Consider the following 23939-nt stretch of genomic DNA (forward strand, 5'->3'; position numbering starts at 1 on the left):
TACATGACAAGTCAAAACAAACAGCGTGCTGTAGTCTAAAACGTTGAAATTATTTTGAAATTAAAACGTACACGGGTTAGAACGCCCCTCAAAACACGAACTGTGATACGACATTGACGTGCTACAGACGTTCAGTTCGTTTGCATGTGGAATGACGTTCGGATGTATACCTGACAGTGATTAAGAAATATGTTGTTCCTTTCTCTTTCGGCTTATCTATACTCTAATTAATTTTTTTTTTAAATGTACACTAGTCTACACTGTTCTAGATCTATGAATAGAATCTGTTCAGTAAACACACTTTTTCCCTTATTTGCGGTAATTTGTTTTCAACTCCCGATAACTCGAACCATTTTCAATTTCCCTTGAAGGTTCGAGTTATCGGGAGTCGACTGTAACATCATTTCAGTTGTGACTGGACATAACCCAAAAAGTAGTTTAAATGCAAGTTAATAATAATATGCCTTGCTCAAGGCTTTTCAACATATCACATTTCAAAAATTCTGTTAGTTCATTACCATTGGTCATTGACTTACTGGTAATGACACCACAAGAAAGATGAATAAAGACTTGAGAACCAAAACACTGTTTTACCATGTAATGTTTATTGTCACTGTTAAATGATACCTGACTAAAGCAACATAAATCAGGGTTTATTTATTTGTTGCACAAGTCCCAACTCATTAATTTGAAAGACTTGGACTAACTGAACTTACAGTAATTGCTGGACAAACTTGTATGTGTTAATAATTTTTGTAACAGTGTAAATGACCACATTTCAAAATTATGGTAAACTATTTAACCTCTTCTCATTACAAAACCAGGAAAAACAGAGAATTACGAAGTACTTTGATTTGACCATGTTGGCTGAAAAAACAATTTACTGGTAATATAAACCTAAGCTCTTAACATTTTAAACTGTAAGTTGTAAAAAATCCATAACTTTGTTCCATCAGTTAAAAAATATTCACTTTTTTTCATCAAATATTCATCTTAGAGTAATTTCATTTGACTTATTAAAACTTAATATTTAATTTATAAACTGTAGTTATTAAACCCAAACAAACAAAATGAAAAACAATGAAGTTTGATAGTGCCACAATGGAGCATGTGTCAGTTTTACACTACCAGTATCTATCCATGAGTTTAAGTGTCTCCCTCGACTAAAAAGTGCTTTGTGCGTGTCTCTGTTTTGTTGTTATCGAGAAATACCAGGTATATACAGGGTTCATATGGGTCACAGAAAACCTGGCAAGTCATGGAATGAAAGAATTTTATTTTCCAGGCCTGGAAAGTCATGGAATTTAAGTGTGGGCGATGAAAAGTCACGGAAAATGATGTTGGTTGTGCAAAAGAGTAGACTCTTTTTGTGTGAAGAACACAAGGTTAAAATTTGCCAGAAACCAAGATAATTTTTGAAAATTTCCAAGAAAATAGTCAAATTTAGATCGTGGAAAACTTTGAAAAGTAATGGAATTTCCAAAGCTAAAAGGAGTATGAACCCTGATATAGATCAGAACAACTAATTATCAATGTTCATTTGATCAGAAAGACGAAGTGGATTGTTACTAAACTTGATTTACAATGGAATAATTTCAGATAACCCGAAATGCCTGACTAGGATTGTTTAATTTATTCACACAAAGAACTGGATGTCAAGGAAATAACTTAAATTGTCTAGTGTAATATTAAAGTATGTACTTATTAAATACAACTGCTACCAATTTATGAACATTTCTTTGAATATATGAATAACAATGTTACTTTAATGACCAGCTGTCAAATATTAATTTATTTTCCTTTGAGATTCTATGATTCCCAAACTTGTTATCTTTATGTGTCTAAACTATGTAATTAGTTATAATCTATCTAAATAAATTCCCCAATGGGCCAGAATTTTATCCTAAGCACACGAACAGGAAAATGTTTGCTGGGCTTCAAATTTCTTTCCTGGCTCAAGAACAAAAGGCTTGCTGACATATCCTGCCTCAACGCAGACCATATTGGAGTACTGTGAGAAAAAGGAGAGACAATAAATAATTACAACTTGGGAAAAACAACAGAACAAAAGGAAAGTGCAACAGATACAATGAGTAATTTCGGCTATTTTGCTTGTTTACAAGTAAAATAGATGTTATAAGGACAAGCTTGTCACTCTATTACCGAATTCCGCACATATTTATATTTTAATTTCCCAAAGGATTACTTTTCGCTGTGGGTGATGTAGACGTCATTCAGGTGGAATGTGTCTGCTTTTTTAAGTGTTGCCGTATTTATTTGATTAAATGCCGCCCTCGAATAAACACTGTCCTCGAATAAACGCCGCATTTTAGAGCAGAAATATTAATAAACGCCACCCTCGAATAAACGCCGCATCGTGATCCAGCATTTATTCATATTATAGACTCAAAAAGCAGATCTATGCAGTGAAATATCAAGTTTGAGCAAGTCTAAAATAATTATTAGACAAGTACTACAACATGTTGCTGTTTTCAAAATTCAAATGTTCAGTTACCATGCTGTTGTTTGCAAGAAATAAATCGAATTTTAAATAAATGCCGCCCTCGTATAAACGCCGCCCTCAAATAAACGTCACACTGGAATTGCGAAAAATTTAATGAACACTGCTGCGTTTATTCAAATAAATACGGTATTTGTTTTTATTGAAAGAAGTATTTTTTTGGTCATCACTCGAAGGGAAATTTTGAACAAAATGAAAGATACAAGGCAGGCAATTTTGATGGTGTTTTGAGACTACAGTGTATAATTTGTTTAATACCACGCGTCCCTCGTCATCTACCTTTTTGCGAAGTAAAGGTATGTATTTTTTTTAAAAGGGATGAATAAAAACATCACATGTTAATGATCGCATCTTCCCTAAGATGGACAAAAAGCTTGGGCAAAATTTCTACCTCACAAAAGAGTGTTATACTAAAAGCAATTTGGAAAAACAAAATTGTGCATTTGGGCAATTCCACAGCATGGACGTTACATTTCGTAGAAATATAGCACAAAAAAAGTTGTTAAAAAAGGACAAAAGAACAACAAATTATTCCCTTTTACTTTGTTTATGACAGATAGAGAGGGGTTGCATGTTTAGTTGAAAACTGGTCAAATTTACTATTTCGCAAAAAAATATATGTAAATAAAAGGAGTTGTCATGGACGTTACAACCAAATCAACCACTTTGTAAAGTCTTAATTTTAAAATCTAAATTCCTGTGAATTCTGGAGCCATAAATTTAAACAAAAGATATTGCTTTTTAGGTGAATAGTGATATTTATATTATGCACTGATAAATATTTTTTTTGTGCTGTGTGTCTTCTTTGTTGGATAATAAAGCCCTGTCATGGACGTTACACTCTGGCTCATGGACGTTACAGTGTGTGAAAAGGATAAAGAAATTACCAATAATGGAAAACATAAATTCTTTGTTTCTTCTTCTTTTCCCAAAATATTAGTTTTTAAAATAGTTTTGGCTTCCCCTCCCCCTTTTTTTTCGTTTTTTTCCCTACAAAGACAAGGCAAAGACTGAAAGTTTGTTTCTGGTTAGCAGTATGTACCTTGAGAGCATGCTCTGTATAGAGCATATAACACGATATCACATATTTTTAACATTTTCAGAAAATCACTAAATGGTGGCTAAATCTTGCTCAGAAAAAATCAATGAAATCAGTAGCCCCTTACATTTTAGTAACCTTAAGGTATTATTTTATTCCATGATTTGGAGATTTTCTAGAAGCAGCATCTTGTAGAAAAGGTGTGTCTTAAAAAAGTTGTCTTGGTTTCAAGCTCCTTCTCCTTGAGCAATCAAGACTTGATTAGTTACTTGATTAGTTATTTGTTACTTGTCTTGTTCGGAGTTTCTTTGCATGGTTAAAAAAACAATAGATTTTTGCATTGTGTGTAACTAAAAATCTTTGTTCATGCAGTTCCACATTCTCAAACTTTAGAGACAGAACAGTTTAGTATTTTTACATTCAAAGGCATTTGTAATTATAATCACAAAGGTAACTTATATTGACCATTTGATGTGTTTATTTTCAGTAAGTAATGAAATAAGTATACACTTTGACATTTTGGTGACTATTATATTATTGTTGTCACAATGTACGTTAATTCATTTGTAATTCATCATTTTCTCAGATTCAAGGACCCCCTTTTTTATTCAGTATTTAGCTTACTTTTAATCAGTATTCAACAATGCTGAATATTATTATATTGTGTAACAAAATTAATATTAGAACCAGTCTTTTAGGGCATTTATTATCAAGCTTCTTGCATTTATTGTTGTCAATGATGTAACACGCATGAATGTAACGTCCATGATGTAACGTCCATGAAAAATTTAACATCAAGTTTATTTAGTGACCTTATGAAAATGGTTAGTTTTGTTATCACAGATATATGTTGCTTGATCAACTAAAAAAGGATCTCTGTTATTATTTAAATCAGGCTAAGACATAAGCTGCGAGGAAAAGAAATTGCTTTAAATTTCATGGACGTTACGTAACGTCCATGACAATAGTTTTGGTAGTTCCCGATTTCCTGGAAAAAATATAAAATGAAAATACTCTGGTTTTTTATGGAGAACTTTGGCTAAACTAAACATTTAATGTTACATTTGATCTTCATTAAACTCAGTTGTTTGAATAATTGGGAAATGATTATTGCATCCATCATACCTGAGTATGGGTCTTTTAGCAATCACTGACTTTGGGTACCCCCCCTCAGTATGAATGATGGAATCCGCACATGCTCATGATGGTTTTTTAATCTTTAGTCATTATGCATTTTGACTATGCACTTAAAAACCCATAACAGTCAATTTTAAAAATGGCCATTTTTTCTGTTCTCATGTGGAATGGCCCATTTATGGAACAGACCTCATCATCTCCGAAATCTGACATCGTCATGGCCTTCTGCGCCCAAGGATTCCACACCACTGAAAAAAAAAAACAATAAATACAGTCAAATAAAAATAATTAACACCTATTAATTAGTAATTATTTACATAATATATAAAAAATTAAGCAACAGAAAACTTCTAACAGGAAAACAAAACATTCACCTAGTACAATTTTTTCAAAAATAACATGATTTTTTAAATTCTTTTACGAGACTACTGCATCCTGTAAAATATCAGCTGTTATGCCTCACACTTCCTATAAATGGCATATTACCTGTATCTGGAAAATTTTCTTTCCAAAGAGTAACATCACAGTTAAGGTGACCAACATTCGTTATCTTATGTTCACTTGGAGAATTCTGATAAACCCTGGAAAAAGAAAGTAACAGAAGTATACAAAATATGTAGTCAAAATGCCTTAACTTTTCAGGACTGTGCGTAAAAATGTTTTCTGCGGCCACACATTGACCATAAGTGATGACTAATCTGAGGCCCTGCCAGGGTAAATTCTGACAAGTGACATGGCCCAATAAGCAGGGACAGCACATGAATTGAAATAATTGCAACAAACAATAACCTTTCTCGCCAAATTCTCACAAGTGACAAAAAAGCCTAGAATGGCCAATGAGACAGGAACTCAGGGACCCCACTGACAGGGCCTCTAATCTGCATACAATTGTGCCCTGGCCAAATTTTAAACATCAGCTTCGTTATTGCAGCTGTCCCACTTGAGAGCAAGTAACAATCCACTAAAAATAAGTATGAAGCACAATTGACTGACTGACTGACTGACTGATTGATTGATTGATTGACTGATTGATTGATTGATTGATTGATTGGCTGATTGGACAGACATGGGAGTGAGAGGGATAATTTAAGCAAAATAAAATTTTTGGATTTACCGGTATAATGAACTCACCTATCTGTAAACCCATTAATCTTTACTGGGTCATTACTTTCAACAAATTCTTTCTCACCAAGTACCTGGTACAAAGGAGAAACCAAGAACATGCAATTTTGGTATGACGTTAAGTTGTTGAACTCTAAATCAAACAAAAGTACTTTGAAAATAATCCACTTTTTTGCAGACTGTAATTATAAAAATTACCTTATTATAGGAATAGAACAAAGCATTTTAACAACGCGAACAAAATGTACGCGTAATAAAATTAACACGAATTTAAGAAAAGTTCTGGTTAAGTGCTTATAGTAAATGTGTTTATATTAATTAACATCAATAAAATTAACACGAATTTTTGAAATTTGCGTTAATAACATGTATCGTTAATTTCCTATAATAAGGTATACCAGGACAGTACCTTGTCAACATAAGTTAAACCCTTCAAACCAGAAATTGTTGTTTGTGTGACATCAGGAACTCTGAAGTATGTGTGCAATAGTGTGGTGAACTCAAAAGGTTTCTCATCTGCAAAAAGTTCAATGTTATTTATTAAAAAAAAGAATTATTAAATAATATCATTTTTGGATCATTGAATGGTATGATGGATAGGTTCATAATGTTTTCTTTTCAAGATTTGAGCAAACATTGTGTTGAATGTTACACTAAAAGGACTTTTAATTAAATTTTGTGTGGCCTATTGGATTGAGTATTAATTTAATGGATCTCTGCTGTCAGCATATTTCAGCTCCAAACAAGTTTCATATAAACAGGGAGACTGATCTGGAGTGAGTGTTAATCCATCAGGATGCTAGCAGCCTATCACAACTTGACTCCAATCTGACAATTTTGTCATTTTCCCTCAGCAACTCTTACTGAGACATAAAAAACCTGGGTGGAGGAAGGCACTGTAAAGGTGGATTTCCACTGACGCGTAATTTTTTACGTGCGTAAAAAAAATTAGAGACAATGTATGAACGGCTTGCGTACACGTTTACGCAGGCCGTTCATACACTGTCTCTAATTTTTTTCACGCACGTAAAAATTTACGCGTCAGTGGAAATCCACCATAAGTCAGAGTAAAGTGCCTTGCCCAAGAACACACTGCAATGACCTCGGCTGGCCACTTCCAAACTTGTAACTTTAAATTTAATTAGAATTTTTACCTTTGTTTTCAACTGTGATGGTTGTTTTTAGATGTTGTTTTCCTACAGTCACTTCATACAATACCTTAAACCTGAAAAAATGACATTCAAATGTTTGAGAAAGTGGTTGCCAAGTATTTAGCTTTAAATATTCACAGCATCACTGATTAGTTGACTACCTGATGTATACTGACCTATAATTCCACATCTGTCTTGTGTTTTCACTGTCCTCCAATACAAACACGGCACTTGTCTCACCATTCTCTTCCTGGATCACATTTCATAAGTTGAGTAAAATAGTTCTCGCAAAATCATAGTAACCAATTTATTAACATTATTTGCTCTTTCTATCACATCTACATGATGGGCACAACATTTGGCGTAGTCAGTGTTCAGTTACAGAGGTTCATTACCCCAGTTGCTTTGTAACACTCATAAGTGACTACAGGAACATTACCCCCACCCCCATGCCTGGCTGGGATATCCTAGTCCATCAGTTAACTTACCGGTACTAGGTAGCTTACAGTTAGCCTTTATATTAGGATTAGGGATTTTTGGCTTGCATGGCTGGCACGGCTCAGTTGCGCTGGCTTGCATATTGTACACATTCCCAATGATCTACTAACTCGGCTTGTATGAAACAACAATACTCAGATTTTTAATAGACTATAGCCTGAAGTCCCTCCTTTCCTTATAATTTCTGATGAAAGAGAAGCCCAAAAAAGTGGGTATGTGCTGTTATATTGATCCCATTATCAATTAACCTCTAATAATATTTCTTACATTTTTTTATGCATACATATGCATGTGACGTCGACGGCAACAGCGGATCCAGACCTTCAGGTAAATGGGGGCCCTGATTGTCCAGTCCCTGCAACAAGAGGGGGGCCGGCTCTCCAAAATAATTTCTCTCGGCCCTTTGGGTCTTAGTCAAAGTTTGGTCTAAAAACCGGGGGGCCCATGCCCCTCACCTAGATCTGCCACTGGAGAGAGAGATGACTGTTTTCCTTTTTTTAGAAAACTTAATTTAAAGAAATCATTTCAGAGAGTTTTTTTTCCATACCTTGGGCTGCTGGCAAACTGTCCATCGACTTGTTCTTGCAAAGCCATGCTGAGGGCCAAGTTTCCATGGTCCAAAGTTTGCTGTTCAACAGTAAAAATGATACAGCATAACCCTTCTTAAGTGTAACCCCACCCTGGGGGGTACTCCCTATAATGGCTTATACGGGGAGGCTCCGCCCGAAAGGGGTACCTTTTTCAGGCTTCAGGTATATAAAAGGGTAGGGATTTCACGAGTTTAAGTATATGAAAGGGTATGGAAATCTGTCATTTGGCTATTTAAAAGGGCCTTTAATTAAAATAGACGCAATTTATGGCTGTATTATTTTCAATTTATTAAGCGCTACATAAAAATGACAAGAAAACGTCCTATTTTAAGTCCACGCCATGTCTCTAAGGTATATGAAAGGGGTACCGTTTTTCAGTTAAAGGTATACGAAAGGGGTACAATTTCTGTCAACTATTGTATATAAAAGGGTAAGGGGTAGGAACTTGGGGCGGAGCCTCCCCGTATAAAACTTTTTTGAGTACCCCCCCCCCCCCCCCCGGTAGGCCTTTCTCGATTATGCTAGCATTTTTTTTCGGCATTTTTGGGGAAAACGAGCATTTTTTTTCGTTTTTTCTTGAAAAAGAATTGCTAGCATTTTCTGTCATTTTTCATGACTGTGATCCAGATTTCAGCACTCAGAACTCAGAAGGATAAATAATCCTAAAGTTTCACAATTTTGATTACTTAATTTGATTGTTTTCTGTCTGTTTCGACTGTTTGTGCGTTGTGTTACTTATTTACTTGTGTTGTGTTACTCTTTTTTTAATTTTTTTAAAAATAATTTTTTCTATTTTTTTTAAATAATTTGTTTTAAATATTTTTTTTTTATTTTTTTTTTATTTTTTTTATAAAAAAATTAAAAAATATGAAAAAAAAATAAAAAATAAAAAAATATGAGCATACAATGTAAGAGTTTGTACGTTTTGTTTGAAATAAAACAAAGCATTCTTTGGAATTCAAGTGGCATTTTTTAAAGAAATCAGGCATTATTTTAGCATTTTTTTGGCTTTATGCGAGAATTTCTAGTAGCATTAAATGCCAGTTTTACTAGCATAATCGAGAAAGGCCTACCCCCCGGGAACCCCACTTATTTTGGCTGGAGAAAATACTTATAGTTTATGTACCAACCTCATTACACTGTCACTTTATCAGGGGTGTCGAATGGTAAATGCAAGACTTTGCGAGACGGCAAGACCGATATCTTTTCTGCGAGCCCGAAACCTCTTTAGCCTTTCAAAAGAAATGGAGACTCCACGAAGGCATCAAAAAGGTTCGAGATGATGAGACTCCTGAAATAATTATTTTGTTAAAATTTTGCGAGATACTAGTTTTTAAAAGTACCATTCACCACCACTTTTATTTTATTAGGGGAGTTAAATGGGTCTCACCATCTCAAATTTTTTTTATGCCATCCCTGAATCTCATAGTTTTTGCAAGGGTAAATAAAAATGTCTCCAGTTTGCAGAAAAATATTAGAAAAGTCTTGTCGTCAAATGCAAAGTCTAGGATTACCCATCCTTTATTTATGTGGCCAGATTTTGTGGCCTATCAGTAGCTGAATTGCTGGTTTTCACTGTCACGCAATCAAAAAATAAATTCGAAACCATTCAACTACAGAAGCTATGAATTACAAATATTATAGATGATAAATAGATAAACAATTTCTCCAAGTTTCGTGCCTGTGCGATGTACCGTTCGCGAGTTATTTTCCGAACCTTTCCACGCAAATTTATAAAGCTTTGTATGGAGCCGCCATCACTGTGTCCTGCTGAGGGACACAGTAATGGCCGCCGTGATGTCAGAGAAACCATCTGGAACTCAATTCTGTTTACAACAGCGGCTATCCTTGGCTTAAGACCTAGTACACTTTCACATAAACACCACTTAAAAAAATATTATATCTGAAATGATCAGTCTGCACAAAATGGAAAGGAAAGGTATTTTTTTTAACAAAACAGCTTTGTCACGGCACTCAGCTTGATGTCACATACGACGGAGAACTCAAATATTCAAAATGCTCTGTTTTAAAAACGAAAGACACAATCGAACTGGAAATTTGCAAAAATATATATTTTTAGTTTATCTTTCGCCTAATGACAACGAAAATTTAGCAGGCCTAGTGAATTTTGATTTCAGAATTTTATGACGTAACATGAAAACCAAGAATAAACAGGGTTACACTGTATTATGACTCGTTTCAAGTAAAGGGTGAACTTCTACTAACATATAACTGAGAAAAAATATAATTATTGCAAGCATTCGATAACAGAGATTTATTTTGTATACTTACGGAATACTACTGGGATCCCTCCTCTTATTGCCTTCTTGCCATCAAAAACTGCCTTGTCACTGTTTATTGATAACAAGTAAAATTAATACAGTTAACAAATTTATATTACATAAATGTTGAACTTGGCTGTGATTTTCTCTTCAAATGCCCCACCACAGGGCATTTGTGGAGAGACTAAAAAGTCACTTAACTTCAATAAAATTTTGTTAGAAATTCCACTTAAATGGTCTTTAGTCTCCACTACTGAGAGGCAGACAATAGGCCATTTTCGAGTTACCCTTTGCCTCTGTTTCAAAACGAGTCTACATGAGAAACCATTCATATGAAAATGAGTTTCACCAACAGGTTCATTTTCATGCAAAATCTTTTTCATTTGAATGGTTTCGCACGTAGACTGAAACAGGCAAAGGGTTACTTGGAAATGGCCTATTGCTGTCAAATCTCCTGCAGCTTAACATTGATAGGTGCATAATGTTTACCTGACAAACAACATTTCCTGGCCTTTACATGCCCATGATGTCACAGTAGCACCTGTACAACAAGGAGTAAAAAAAATGTAAAAAAATACAAAATGATTCATGTTGCTGACCGAAAAAAAAAAAACACTGAGACCTGCTAACAGGCGTGTATGAGCTGGACATCTGCAATTTTTTTAATTAAAAAAAAAAATAAGGGCCTCTGTATGCTTGAAACATGGAGATCAACTTAAATACCTAAATTATGCAACAAATCAATTGCTGCTTAATTATGCTTATTTGCCATAAGAATGAGCATGATGCAACCAAGGTATGCTGGTAAAACTAGGAGTCGCCCATGGCCAGGTCGACTTGGCAGGGCTGTGGCAAACATGACATTTATGTGAGGATTTATCTTACATTCGTTTTTATCAAGGAATTGGCATGTTTGCACTGCACACTCAAATTCTGCATGATAATTGAATTTCCATTCATATTTTTTGATTCTCCTCAATTAAGCTTATATATTGAGAAATTTAATTAGAGAAAATACACAAGTTTAACAATCAGAAACTCATAAGAAGTTAACCTGGCGTATTTTACCAGCATAACAACTTAAATAATTTCAATAACACTGAAGCATACTTTTTAATTCAACTTAAAAGTTAAATGTTAACAATAATCGACCGATGAAATGTATGACAAATTGCACGTCTTTCATCGATTAATTGGGTTTCTCGCTCACACGAACAGTTTGCAAAGGCTAATCCCACCTACTTAAAAATTCAAACAAAACTACCAAGCTATAGTTTATGTCAGGCAAAATCTGCTAAATTATTATTTTATCAATCTGAGCAGATACTTGAGCAAAAAATTTCAACTTGCCATGAAGGTGAATTGTGGCAGAATCTCCGTCAGGGCTTTCGAGCTGAACAACATCACCCATGGTTTTGAAGCTTGGAAATAAGGGAGAATCTTAATGAGAAACACTATAAAACTGGTTTCCGAGTGCACAGTTTGCTGTAAATATTTTATACTGTGTGCAAGCTTTATATTGGCACTACAACAGCTACTATGGACTGCTGCTGGACCTGCTGCTGAGTGACGTGTTACTGCACTTTCTGTGCATTTTACATGACCGAACAATCGCTTGATAACTAACCGCTGACTGACACATTGCGTAAGCTTTTCTCAACTGGTCACGCAAGCACGATCGATTCAGGAAAAGTCACGCAAGAATTTGGGGAAGATATTATTTCCTTTTGCGAGGATAAGAACGATGAAACCAATACTGCTCAGAAGTTATTCGCTGTAATAAATAATCTCACTATCTCTTTGAAACTGAGAAGTTTGTTAGGAAGGGGTGCCAACAAATAATACTGTTTGAAATAGGTCTGAAATATGCCCACCCCCAACCAACTTCCTCTATTATAACAGTGGCCCTTTTGTCTTTAATGTCCCAGCTATAATTTTTTTTTTTTTTTCGGTTGTTGTGTGGTTGTTGTTGTTTGTTTGTTTCTGTCATAACAGCATCTTTCCAAGCTAGCCGTAGTTGTTCCACAAATTGTATCTATTAAAATCTTAGAAAAAGCAACGCCATAAATGTTCTTGCTATTTTAGGTTTTGTGGGTCCCTTCACTCCTCTATATACCCTATACAAATGCATTTTAATTAAACTGATCGGCATCACATTGCCATAAACCATAAAGAAACTTTTTGTGGTTTTCGACATCGACATAAGAAAAACACACACACAAACTAAACTCTTATTAGGATTCCAGAGACTTACAGTGATATTTTTAAAAAAATGGTATACAGTCAGTTTTCTTTTCTAAGTTTTTCCCTCTTCATATACTGCGAATATTGTTTTATTTATTAACTCCGCAAAAGAAAGAAATATTGTTGCTTATTGTTTTTTTAATTGTATTTGAAGTTTAATAGAGCCTGATAAAAGTTAACGACAAAATCCAAGCGCGACAATGTCCTGTTTTCATGTTTCATCTGTTTATCGCAAGTTTAGATTTTAGGCAGCTATTTATGAATAAAGAATGGCTTATCATGTAGTTTATTCTTAAAGAAATGTCGGTACAACATATACGGAAAGAAATTATCTTAAGTTTTGCTTTTTGATTATATTGAAATACGTATCATACATTTGATCTTGAAATCTTGTCAAACTCACCGCAAATTGAAGACATTCATATTGTTATGCGCTAACTCAAGTTTATTGTCGGCCACTGTGAATTTAATAGGCCTGGGTCCATAATAATTTCTTTTTTTATTATTTCCATAAGAATTATTAAAAGACATGTAACACATGGTCTGCACTGAAAAAAGTTTAGTCATAGTTCAATGTCTGCTTCATTGGCATAATGATGTTCAGTTTTACATTTTCTTCCCGAGTTTATTTCACTTTGAGGTAAATAAAAGTTATTTTTAAGCTTTCTTAAAATAATTCACTTGTTTATAAAGCCAATATCGAACGACGCCCGTAATCGAACATATGGCAGATCGTGTGTCGTTCCGCTGATTTTAAATATAAGTGCCGCGAAATTACGAAAAACTGCAACATTTCGGCCAACTACTTGTTTTAACAGGCGTACTGTCCTTTAAACTTAATGTTTCTCCTGATCCATCGGGAGAGGCCAGCGGTGACCCAAGCTTTTCCCTGAGTTCCTCCGCCATTGTGTAGAACACATTGTCGACATTTGTTCTGTCTTTAGCGCTCGTTTCAATGAACGAAATTCCAAGTCTCTCCGCGAAACTTTTCGCCAGTTCATAATCAACTTGTCGTTTTCCTAAGAGATCGCATTTGTTCCCGACAAGAAGCTTATTCACTCCTTCACAGGCGTATCGCTCGACCTCTTCTAGCCACTGATCAATGTGCAAATAAGTTTCTTTCTCATTTACATCGTACACCATGACAATTCCATGTGCGCTTCTGTAGTAAGCCGTGGTAAGCGTTCGAAAGCGTTCCTGTCCAGCCGTATCCCAGATTTGTAGCTTTACCACTTTCCCCCCGACATTTATCGTACGTATTTTAAAATCGACGCCAATCGTGCTTATAAAACTCTCTGTAAACGTGTCGTCTGCGAAGCGAATCAGCAGACATGATTTTCCAACGCCGGAATCGCCGATCAGAAGAAGTTTAAACAAATAGTCGTAATCCGGGTTCATCGTGGAAATATCTCTGATATAAACATGTCTGACTCTAAACGCTACAGCGTAGATCCGGTTGATAATTCAGTTGTCGCCGTGTGTTATTTGTGGTAAAACGTGAACTAATTTCCATATCTGTCTCTAGGAAAAATAAAATTTCATTTGTTTTGTTGGGTTATTGTTGAACGGTACCTGCCAGAGGGCAAGATGACGTCATATTAGAAAGCTATGCGTGCGTCCTTTGCGTGCGTCGTAAGTCTCCAACAGATACTCTCTTTTTTACATTTTAAGAATATTGTTTTTTCTGGCCCAGGCTGAATATTCTTATTTTTCTGCCGATTCTAGGCTGAAATATTCTTGTGAAAATTCTTAGATTATAACGTATGACATTTCCATTTTAGAATGTATTGGGGTAACAACAGGAACTCTTTTTTGTCATTTAGAGAAAGGAAAAATTTATACGGTTTAGTTGAAAACATTCAATTGTATTGTATTTACACATTTTGGCACACCAAATTCTCTTTTCAAATCTCAGCCAGGGGTTTATTCTTAAAATGGTCTTAAAATTTCGCAAATTTCAGTCTCGATCAGTTAAATTCTAAAGTATTAAGAAAAAAAGAATGTACAATGCGTAATATTTTGACTGATGAAAATCCAAAAAATATTTGTACAAAAAATTCAGGGAATATAAATGGGTATAATCACGCATTTTTCGCCTTCCTTCAAAACGTTGTTTTTAATTTAATGAAAAAAGAAAATGACAGCAAGAAATCTACGGAAATAAGTATAAAAGGTAGGCAAGCCGGTGAACAGAATCGATCCAGATTTTTTATACTGTGTGTGAGTTGAACATATAAAAACATCATTCTTATAGGACTCGTAGCAACCCGTAGCGGTCATTAAAACATGTGACTGCCTCCCAGCGCTGGAAAAGTAGCTAGAAGACTCAGGGCTCGAGACTAACGGTAGCCAACTAGCCAAAGGCTAGTAAAAATGCAGTTTTGGCTAGTAGGTTTTGGCCTTTCACTAGCCAAAATGGCTAGTGAAAAAATCAGGCATTAGTGGCAAGAAACCGCATTTATTAAAATCGTCTCTCAGAGAATATAACTAACAAGTAAACTGTTGACTTTATAGAATGTGAAGCTTTAAACATCTAGTTGACAAAAACGCATGTACATGTACATTTTTTATAGTGAAGAACAAAGCCCAATTTTGTAAGAAAAACATCATGAAGATTTAAGGAACATTTTACGGCTCAAGGTTTAAACATTATCGCACATTGTTTTCACCCCCCCCCCCCCCCCCTTAAAAGAAGAACTATGCTTAAAAATTGTGGCTAGTAGAAAATAAGTTTTGGCTAGTGAAATCAAAGCTGTCACTAGCCACTTGGCTAGTTAGCAAAAAGGTTAGTCTCGAGCCCTGTAGAAGTGACAGTTTCCTAGTGTTGCCGATGGTGCAATCACCAAATGAACGGAAAAAATTCAAAAGACAATAAATGATACCCAAACTACAGCGCAATAGCTAACTAAAGTTTCCGCAATTGCATTAGCAAAGCCATGATTGGTTTAGGTCCTTGAATTGCCTGGCACAGGCCCGTAGGCTGGTTTTTGCCCGGGTAGGTTCGTTTTCTTTTAGAACGGACCATTAGTTACCAGTGTCCCACTAATTTAAAAAAAAATACCGTTACTGAAGAAGATTTTCCAGTTGTAGTCGACGGGGGTGAAGGTGGGCGTAACAGTTGACTACCGTGTCTAGCTCCACGGGGGTATCGTAGTGAATGTGCAGAAGCGCAAGGTTGGACAACCTTTCTTTTCCCATTGACGCTCGCATGTAGTTATTCAGTCGTCGCAACGTGCTTGCACTTCGTTCACATTCGCATGATGTTACTGGTATGGTGCAGGCAATTTTTAGAAGAATGCTGATGTTTGGAAAGAGGTCATCATCACAATCTTTGATTGCCACTGCAGGTGAAGCTGGCCTTAATTCCGGTTCCATCGCCAGGTATCGACCTCTCCATCGCATAAGCTCCATTTCAAACATTTCAGGGGAGGGGAGATCATCATTGTACTTGTTAACAGCTGCTTCAAGATTAACATTCTTTGAACAGAGAACACTTAGTACGAGACCAAGCAGTGACGCGGCAACGGTCGCCGAAGGTGAAAACTGCTCATTGATGCACATGATGATGTGATCAAGGAGAGGAATTGCCACGTTTCGTTGGAAATAAATTTTAGGATTTTGAGCCTCGGTATTGGAACGATGCTGTTGTCTCGACGTAATTCGAGGCATTTCGGCAGCAGTGCCCACCTTTTCTGCCATTGCAACACTTTGAGTGTAAACAGCTGAAAAGGTTTTGTCACAATCTTCCCTTTGTTTTCGGTAGAAACTAGCAACTTCTGTGATCATGCCAAAATATTAAGACAAAGAGAGAAAGAAATTTTAAGCAACAGCAAGAAATTAAAGATAGGAAGCCACAACTCTCAAAAAAATCAGTGAGAACGAGGATTTAAGGACTCAGAGCGCACTATCTCATGTACTTATTCGTTTGCCAGCTGGCCTTATCCTGATGGCTTTTAAATAAGAATTTTGTTTACCCCGCTACCGTCATGACGTGATTCAAAGTCATTTCTTTTAATTTCCTTCTTTGCTCTACTTTCCACAATGTCACGCTGTCCAGGGGAATTGGATGTCAATTATATTGTTTGCGTTAGGCTTCAGAGCTTAGCTTCAGATATATTTAATTTATTTATACGACCGCGACATATTCAAATCGGTGAAATCAACATCAGTTATAACTTGAGTCACACTTTGCTAATGGTTCCAGTCTGAAAACCGAAAAAGAGGGGAATACACGAGAAACGTTTGAAAATTAGTCGATATTGTTGAAAATCAATACAAATAACGTCAGTATGTTTTTATTTTTATTTTATTATGCGCGTAGGCCATATGTATGCTGTACCATTCAGACCGGACCTTTAATGCTGTACTATTCTCATTCATAATTATGACGCGGAATTCACAAGTGCGTGGATTACATAACCCTGTTTGTTTATAGATAGTTGTATTATGTAATACCTAATCAGCATGTGCACAATCGCGGTATTTAAAGATCTCTTTGCTTAGTTTCGGGACATTTCGAAAGAGATACGCAAGCCGGGAAGTCCGAACAAATTTTCGACCCTCCCACCTCCCCTTCGGCGACGTAATACACAGCTATAGTGCTTTCTCACCCAGTCGCTCATTGCCTCGGCCACAATCTTTTCCCATATCTTATCCACGCCGGACAATGAGCGGCATAATTAATGAGTGAGAATGGTAAACCATTCAGACCGGTACATTAATGCTACACCATTCAGACCGGACCTTTTCAGGCGGTGGGGGGGTTCGTTCGAACCCCCCGAACCCCCCCAGCCTACGGGCCTGCTGGCATGACACCTTGCATGCCTGCCTGTCTGAAAAGGTAAAGCTAAGCAGGAGCCCATTGCTCCTGAGCTAAGTAAGCTTCGACACTTTTATACTAGCTTCCAAAAAATAGCCTTTGTCTCTACCTTTGATTGATCACAAAGGTAATTCTTCGTTCAATGCAAAGACACGGCTGATAGTGTTCAAGAACTTTTAACTGAATACACGGCCATTGACGTAAAACCTCCACCTTCTTTGGGTCACCAGAGTCACGCAACATTTTACCACAAACGAAAGCACATTGCGTGACGTACGACCGTGTCAATGAGATTACGCTGCCTCGTCCCCAGGCGTCCTCGTCCTTGATCGTGCACGGTTCGCTTGGTGTTGTGGGACTGACGTGCACGGTTCGCTTGGCGTTCTGGGCCTGATGCGGACGGGGAAGCGGACGGCGCTCCGCGGCTCGCTCCCTAACCATCAAACCCCGCGCTCCCTGTTTTCCCGCCTTACCGCCTCAACGTCCGGCCAATCGGCGCCTGGGGACGAGGCAGGAGATTACGAGTAACCTGGGGACAACAACTCAACGATCGCTTTGACCGCCATTTTTGGACGGAGGTTGCAATGTTTACAGGATCATAAGAAATATGACGCACTGCTGATTTTCAAATGGTCTCAGAAATATTGAAGGTAAATATGTCTTTCAAATCGTTGTTTTCATCTGTTAAGAATGCAACTTCGTGCATGCTGTTGAACTCACTTACATTGAACAAAGCTTTTTTAACGAAGTTTGGTTCGGTATAAGCTTAAATCTGTATAAATTGTTGTCCTTCGTTGACGGGCAAGTGAAATTCGCTGAGTTACTAAAGGCGATTACCTTTACCAAAATCGAGTTGATAATTAGCTTAGTAAATAGTTCGACGGGCAATACGACATTTGGAAGTCCAAAAGTCTGTTTTGAGACGAGCCTTCAGCGTGCATGTGAAGTAAAGATTCGAATATGTTTTTGTTTTCAGTTAACAATTATTCACGCGTCCTCGTAGTCTTAGTTCCACTTGAAAGCTTCGAATTTCCACGAGATATAGAACTACAACCTGCAATACTTTCAAATTCCGTTGAAATGTAATCAAATGACAGTATATAGGTTTTACATGATATGTGTAAACTAATATTGAACATATAAAGCGCACTGTTGACTGGGCTCATCTTTTGGTATACAGCACCTGTGAAACTGATCACCAGTGACGTATCACCAAAGGGATGGTGAATGGTCCTTCAAAAAGTGTGTGTACCACAAAATTTAAGTCAAATTTTAGGCGTCTTGCCCAGGGGGGGTACTCGGGATTTCAAGTGACAGGGATGATCGAAGGATTTTTTGGGGTTCAAAACTTTTGATTCTGGGATTTTTTGGGGGTAGAAAAATTTGGCAAATATTATTTAATTAAGTAGGGATGTTTTTGGGTATTTAAAACAATCTGAAGATTCGTGGTAGTGATTTGGTTGCGTTGTTCTGTGAATAAAGTACAAACAAAGGTGTTTTGCTGTTGATTTTGAGGGGTTTATTTCTAGGGATTTTTTTGGATTATGTTGGAAGCCCTAGGGATTTTTTTGGGTCTTGATTTTTACCCCCATTCGATCATCCCCGTCATTTGAAATCTTGAGTACCCCCTGGGGGGTCTTGTTGTCTCAAATTTTTTCTTTGACGCCTTCTCGGAGTCTCAATTTCTTTTTCAAGGCTAAAAAGGTCTCAGACTCGCAGAAAAGATATCAGTCTCGCCGTCTTGCAAAGCCTTGCATTTACCATTCGATACCCCTAACAAAGAATGACCAAGAGTGAAGACAACAAACCTCAAAACAGTATAGAGCAGGGGAACAATAGCCCAAAACAAAAAAAAAATTCACAGGTTCTTAGATTATATGTGTTGCAATATAATTTGTCGTATCCAGATCTTCCAACTTCTGGGTCTGAGATTAAAACAATGTTCAATCGACAATACTTAATGGAATGTGGATGTTTCACCCACAAGTTGTTTCACCTACAAGTTGTTTCGCCCACAGTAAAGTAAAACTTTGACTTTTGCGCATGCCCGAGCAAAAATGTCCTAAAAAAGTGATGCTATTAAAAAAAAAGGCACGCCTTCTTGTTGCAAGTGGTGTTTTGGGCAGGTTGGAGCATATTTAACTCAAAACTGTCCAAAAATGACAAAAACATGTTTTGGACTGCAATCCTTTAGAGTTTTTTTTAAATTTTTTTGTTTTCTATGAGTGATAGTCAAGTCGGCTGTGCCTCGTAACTATTTGCTTATAGGAAACTCAAGCTCATAATCTAAATCATATAAAATTTTTTGTTGCACCATTAACAGGTAAACATCCAATCCAATGTGTACTGGTGAAACCCAACAAAATGGACAGTGAAACCACAACCACCACAAGCAAAGATGATGCGAGCTTTTTTGATCTTGCATCAGTAAAACAGGAGAAACCAGAACAGTCCGCAAGCAATAATTCCCAAAAGCTCCGTGACCTTAAGGTTGTTTTATTTAAACTTAATGTTGGAAAGTGTGTCCCACTGCCAGGAAAAGTTGGGTTTTCCTCAGAGTATCCCATAACTGCAATAAATTTCGGCAAAGATCAATTTCCTGGATCAGAAAAAACCTCAGAGAGGAAGTCAAAAAGGATAACGATTTCAAAACCTGTTTCTTGTTGCCTTGCTAGTACAAATGGGAATACTTGTAGTGAGAAAGCCACGTCATCTGGCACAGGAGTTGAGCATACCACAAAAAAGAGGAAATATGTGAAAAGAAAAAAGCCGGAAAGCAGAGAAAAACAGGCTAAAAAAAGACATCGTCAGTCAGGTAACAGTTACTGTAGTAATTTAGCAATTATTAGATGAGGCTGACTATGATAATTATGAAGAATTTTGCAGATCAAGAAGGTGTTAATGTAATGTCATGTTGACTTGTTCCCATCAAGATTATATGTTTTGTTGCCTAGCAATACCATTACCATACCAAAACCTGAGACTAAGGATTCTGTAAGGTTGTGGGAGACGTGGTGGCCTACCTTATTTACTCGAATAAGCGCCGCCCCCGAATAAGTGCCGCCGTCCTGATGCAGTGCTTATTTGAGGAATTCCGTTAAACTTAAAACAGCACTATAAAGCAACCCTTAAACAAACTTGGACATTTCTTTCCATCAAAAGCGATGTTTTGCAGTTCAAAACGATTGTTTTACCGCTTGCCAATTAGTTTTTCTATCCAACGTTCTTACAATACGTAGTTCTGTAAATGTTGTGAAGGCCGCAAACTTTGCCGGGACAGCTAATGCCAATTCTCTCCTCAGTAAGAGACGAATACTGACAATGAAAAGACGCTATATTCAATTACTGTAAAAGATTACTTCTTTGTGGCGTCCAAATTTTAAATAAGCGCTGCCCTCAAATAAGCGCCACACTTGAGGCGCGAAAAATTAAATAAGCACTGCGGCGCTTATTCGAGTAAATACAGTAATGGTTAGCGCACTGGACTCCGGATCAAGCGGTCCGGGTTTAAGCCTGACCAGGGTCATTGTGTTGTGTTTTTAGGCACGACATTTTACTCTCCTAGTGCCTCTCTCCACCCAGGTGTGTAAATGGGTACCGGCAAACTAATGCTGGGGGGTAACCCTGCGATGGACTAGCATCCCATCCAGGGGGAGTAGAAATACTCCTTGTCGCTTCATGCTACAGAAACCCGGCCTGCATGGGCCAGTAGGCCTGGCGCAGACTCAACCTCTTACCTTAACCAAGGTTCTTCCTGACCTCCCGGGCTAAAACATTACATTGTTTATTCATGTTACTTCTCTCAACCTAATTCTTGTTTTCCTTTAGATTCCTTGTTCAGTCTGTGTGGGATATCCCTTTTAGGAGCACATGCTGACCAGAGGGTGGATCAAGACAAAATTTCCAGCGACAGGCCTGTTTATTATAGCACATTGTCCGTAGAAGGAGGAAGAATGAAGCAGACATATTACACTACAGGTACCTCCAGTGCAGATGCCGCTAATCAGACTGCCCTCCCACCGGGGGTGCTTAATCGCACTGCTCAAGTGCCAACTGGTCTTGAGGGACATGTTCCTACATTTGTGCCTGACATGCCAAGCAGGGCGTTGTATCAAGCGAGTGTTCATGGTTTACCTCGGCCTGGAGCAGTTCCTGTTCCAGCAATAAATAACAGGGTCATTTCAAATGCGTCATCTAGCCCTTGTGGTTCATTAGGTGCATCAGGGTGGAGTCAGCCATCAACTTCTGTTTTTGTGCCTGGATTTCTTGAGAACAGGAATCAAGCTTCTGTTGGTAATGCTAATACAGTTCATGTGATATTTTCTCGTGAAAATGTGTTAGGCCAGAGCTCATTGCCAATGACCAATCCTAGCATGTGTCCTTCAGTTAGCATGCAAGGCTACCCAAGTACGGCTTCTTGGGTGACACAGTTTATTCCGAACCCACCCTTCCCACTTGCAAATCCTGGAGTAACATCTCTACAACAATGCTATTTCCCTTTTGCAACTGCTGCTGCGGATAAAGCACTTCCGTCAATTCCAAGTAATTTTGTGAATCTGGGGCTGCAGCAACCATATGCAGTGGCCCTTCCTGTTTATGCTCCAGCCCCTTATCCTGTTTATCTGCCTCCTCAAGGGCAGCAGGCAGGAAATCAGTTCGTTCCTGTGGCTTTTGGAGCTACGACTGGGCTCCCTGTGTACCGCATGCTGCCACCTTTTGCAATGCCTGTTGATGCCAACTCGAGACAGACTGATACAACATGTAGCTCAACTGTAGGTGTTGATAGTCCTCTTACTGAGAACATGCCGGTAAACATGGTCCCTTGTTCAAGTGCTACTCCACGCGAGTCACAAACGCAGTCCTCAAAGGACCAAGTTGGCACAGGTGAATCAGTCCAGGATCAAGCCGCAGCGTCTTTAAACGAGATCGCCCCACCTGAAGCCTCGCAATCGATAAGTAACAGTGCAAGTACTAGTGGCCACCTTCAGCAAGAATCAACGGTGGGGCGTGTTGAACAACCTGTTTGTCAAGTTCCAGCCAGTAAAACAGTAACAAGAGCTACACCGGCCAGATACAAGTTACAGGTTGACGAGGCTTGCCTTAAGCTTAACATACTCTTGGAAAAAGTGTTACATAAAAAGTTAGCAGGCGAAAATCAGTATAAATTTCTCATTGATCACTACAGATCCATGTTAGAACAAGAACCGAATAACACTGTCACTGTCACTGGAGTAGAATCGCTGTTGCACTTTCTCAAGGTCACGGAGAGTCAGTTTAGAGTAAACGCCCTCGCGCTGGAGAAGAGTTGTTTGACATTACAGGCACTCACTGAGCAACACCAACAGAACATACGTAAAGATGGTGAGAGGTATAAACAAGTCATGCGCAAGAAAGTTATCACAGAAGAAAGTATTGGCATATTAGAGGAAAAATTAAAGGGGCGTTGTCAACAGCGAAATTTTGTGGAAATGCAAACTGAGATCCAGGAACTAGAGGCCAAGCTGGAGGCGCTGGAGAATGAGAAAAATGTACTGCAGGAGAAATGGACAAACTATGAAAACACTCGAACTCATACGCCATTAGAAAAGCATGATCCACCAGTACCGTGATCTAAAGGCCTCCAACAAACGTAAGCCCACCCCCCACCCCTACACCGCTATACGAAAATACGTTCCCCAACATGCAAAGATAAGGTGGTACCCGTGCTTCAAAGGGGCTACGTCATGGTGATTTCGCAGATTTTTGGTTTAAACTGTTCAGAAATAAGTGGTATAGGCAACTTAACCCTTGAAAAACATTATCTTTGAACATCTAAAGGAAGATATAACCTTAATTTGTGGATAGAAATCAAGCTATGGCCATAAATATCGATTTTTTTTTAAGACGCACGGAAACAACTTGTTGTAGTGCTCTTATATAGCAATTTTTAAATTAAAAATAGACCATCATGTTTTGGTTTCCTACATCACAAATGTAAATTTTGGCTGGTCAAAAATCTGCTAAAATCCATGACCAAGCCCCTATCAAAAGCTAAAAACTCTCCTCGACGATAAGTTTTCTGCATGAACAATGAATTAAAACGCCAAAATGTCTACACTGTTCAGGATGGCCAGTGCAGCAGTTTCCATAAATGGTGTCGTTTATTGCTTGATTTGTCCTCAAGAGCAGAGGCGAGAGAACGGCTGAAGAAACCGTGACTGTTTTTGTTGGTCGTGTTGGCTACCAACATTTGAGCTAGTGAACGATGTGATTTTTTAATTGCAATCTTTTAGTTTTAACTGAAATATTATTTAACTAAGAATCTTTTTGGCAGGAACATTGTAAATAAGACAATATTTCACGTGTCTAGATTTACACCAGGGCACCACGTTTGCGCGTCCACGTATAAACAATTTACACGTGAATGAATTCTAAAATTCTTATTTATCGAAAAATCTTGTTATCTTTTCATCTTCTAGAAATCAGTCAGTGGTATTTATAATCTTTGTATATGAGAGTTTTCATATCGATACAGTTTTTTAGGAAGGTTGTATTTT

General features: G+C 37.5%; 3 protein-coding genes and 1 pseudogene across 3 annotated transcripts in view; 2 read left to right on the plus strand and 2 right to left on the minus strand.

Annotated features, from left to right (window-relative positions):
* Window positions 1-23939, plus strand: part of LOC144666339 (protein HTATIP2-like) — a 148498-nt gene that overhangs the window by 66957 nt on the left and 57602 nt on the right. The gene's annotated exons all lie outside the window — the stretch shown is intronic.
* Window positions 1087-11892, minus strand: LOC144665921 (uncharacterized). Its single transcript, XM_078527239.1, has 11 exons — window positions 11691-11892; window positions 10830-10881; window positions 10351-10409; window positions 8016-8095; window positions 7147-7220; window positions 6974-7044; window positions 6229-6335; window positions 5829-5893; window positions 5184-5278; window positions 4887-4945; window positions 1087-2011 (listed from the first exon to the last, which is right to left on the minus strand). The coding sequence occupies exons 1-11, from the start codon at window positions 11749-11751 to the stop codon at window positions 1904-1906; spliced, it is 831 nt and encodes a 276-aa protein (XP_078383365.1). The 5' UTR covers window positions 11752-11892; the 3' UTR covers window positions 1087-1903.
* Window positions 13067-14133, minus strand: LOC144652269 (ras-related protein Rab-1B pseudogene; annotated as a pseudogene).
* LOC144653743 (uncharacterized) overlaps window positions 17938-23939 on the plus strand; it is a 6385-nt gene continuing 383 nt past the window's right edge. Inside the window, exons 1-3 of the mRNA XM_078513866.1 lie at window positions 17938-18053; window positions 19727-20218; window positions 21232-23939. The exon at window positions 21232-23939 is cut by the window's right edge and continues 383 nt beyond it. Of these exons, the coding sequence (XP_078369992.1) occupies window positions 19768-20218; window positions 21232-23012 (2232 nt within the window). The 5' untranslated portion in view covers window positions 17938-18053; window positions 19727-19767 and the 3' untranslated portion in view covers window positions 23013-23939. The remainder of the gene's footprint in view (window positions 18054-19726; window positions 20219-21231) is intronic.

The sequence above is a fragment of the Oculina patagonica genome, chromosome 1, assembly GCF_052425735.1.
Source record: "Oculina patagonica isolate OP01 chromosome 1, crgOcupat, whole genome shotgun sequence".
Classification (NCBI taxonomy): domain Eukaryota; kingdom Metazoa; phylum Cnidaria; class Anthozoa; order Scleractinia; family Oculinidae; genus Oculina; species Oculina patagonica.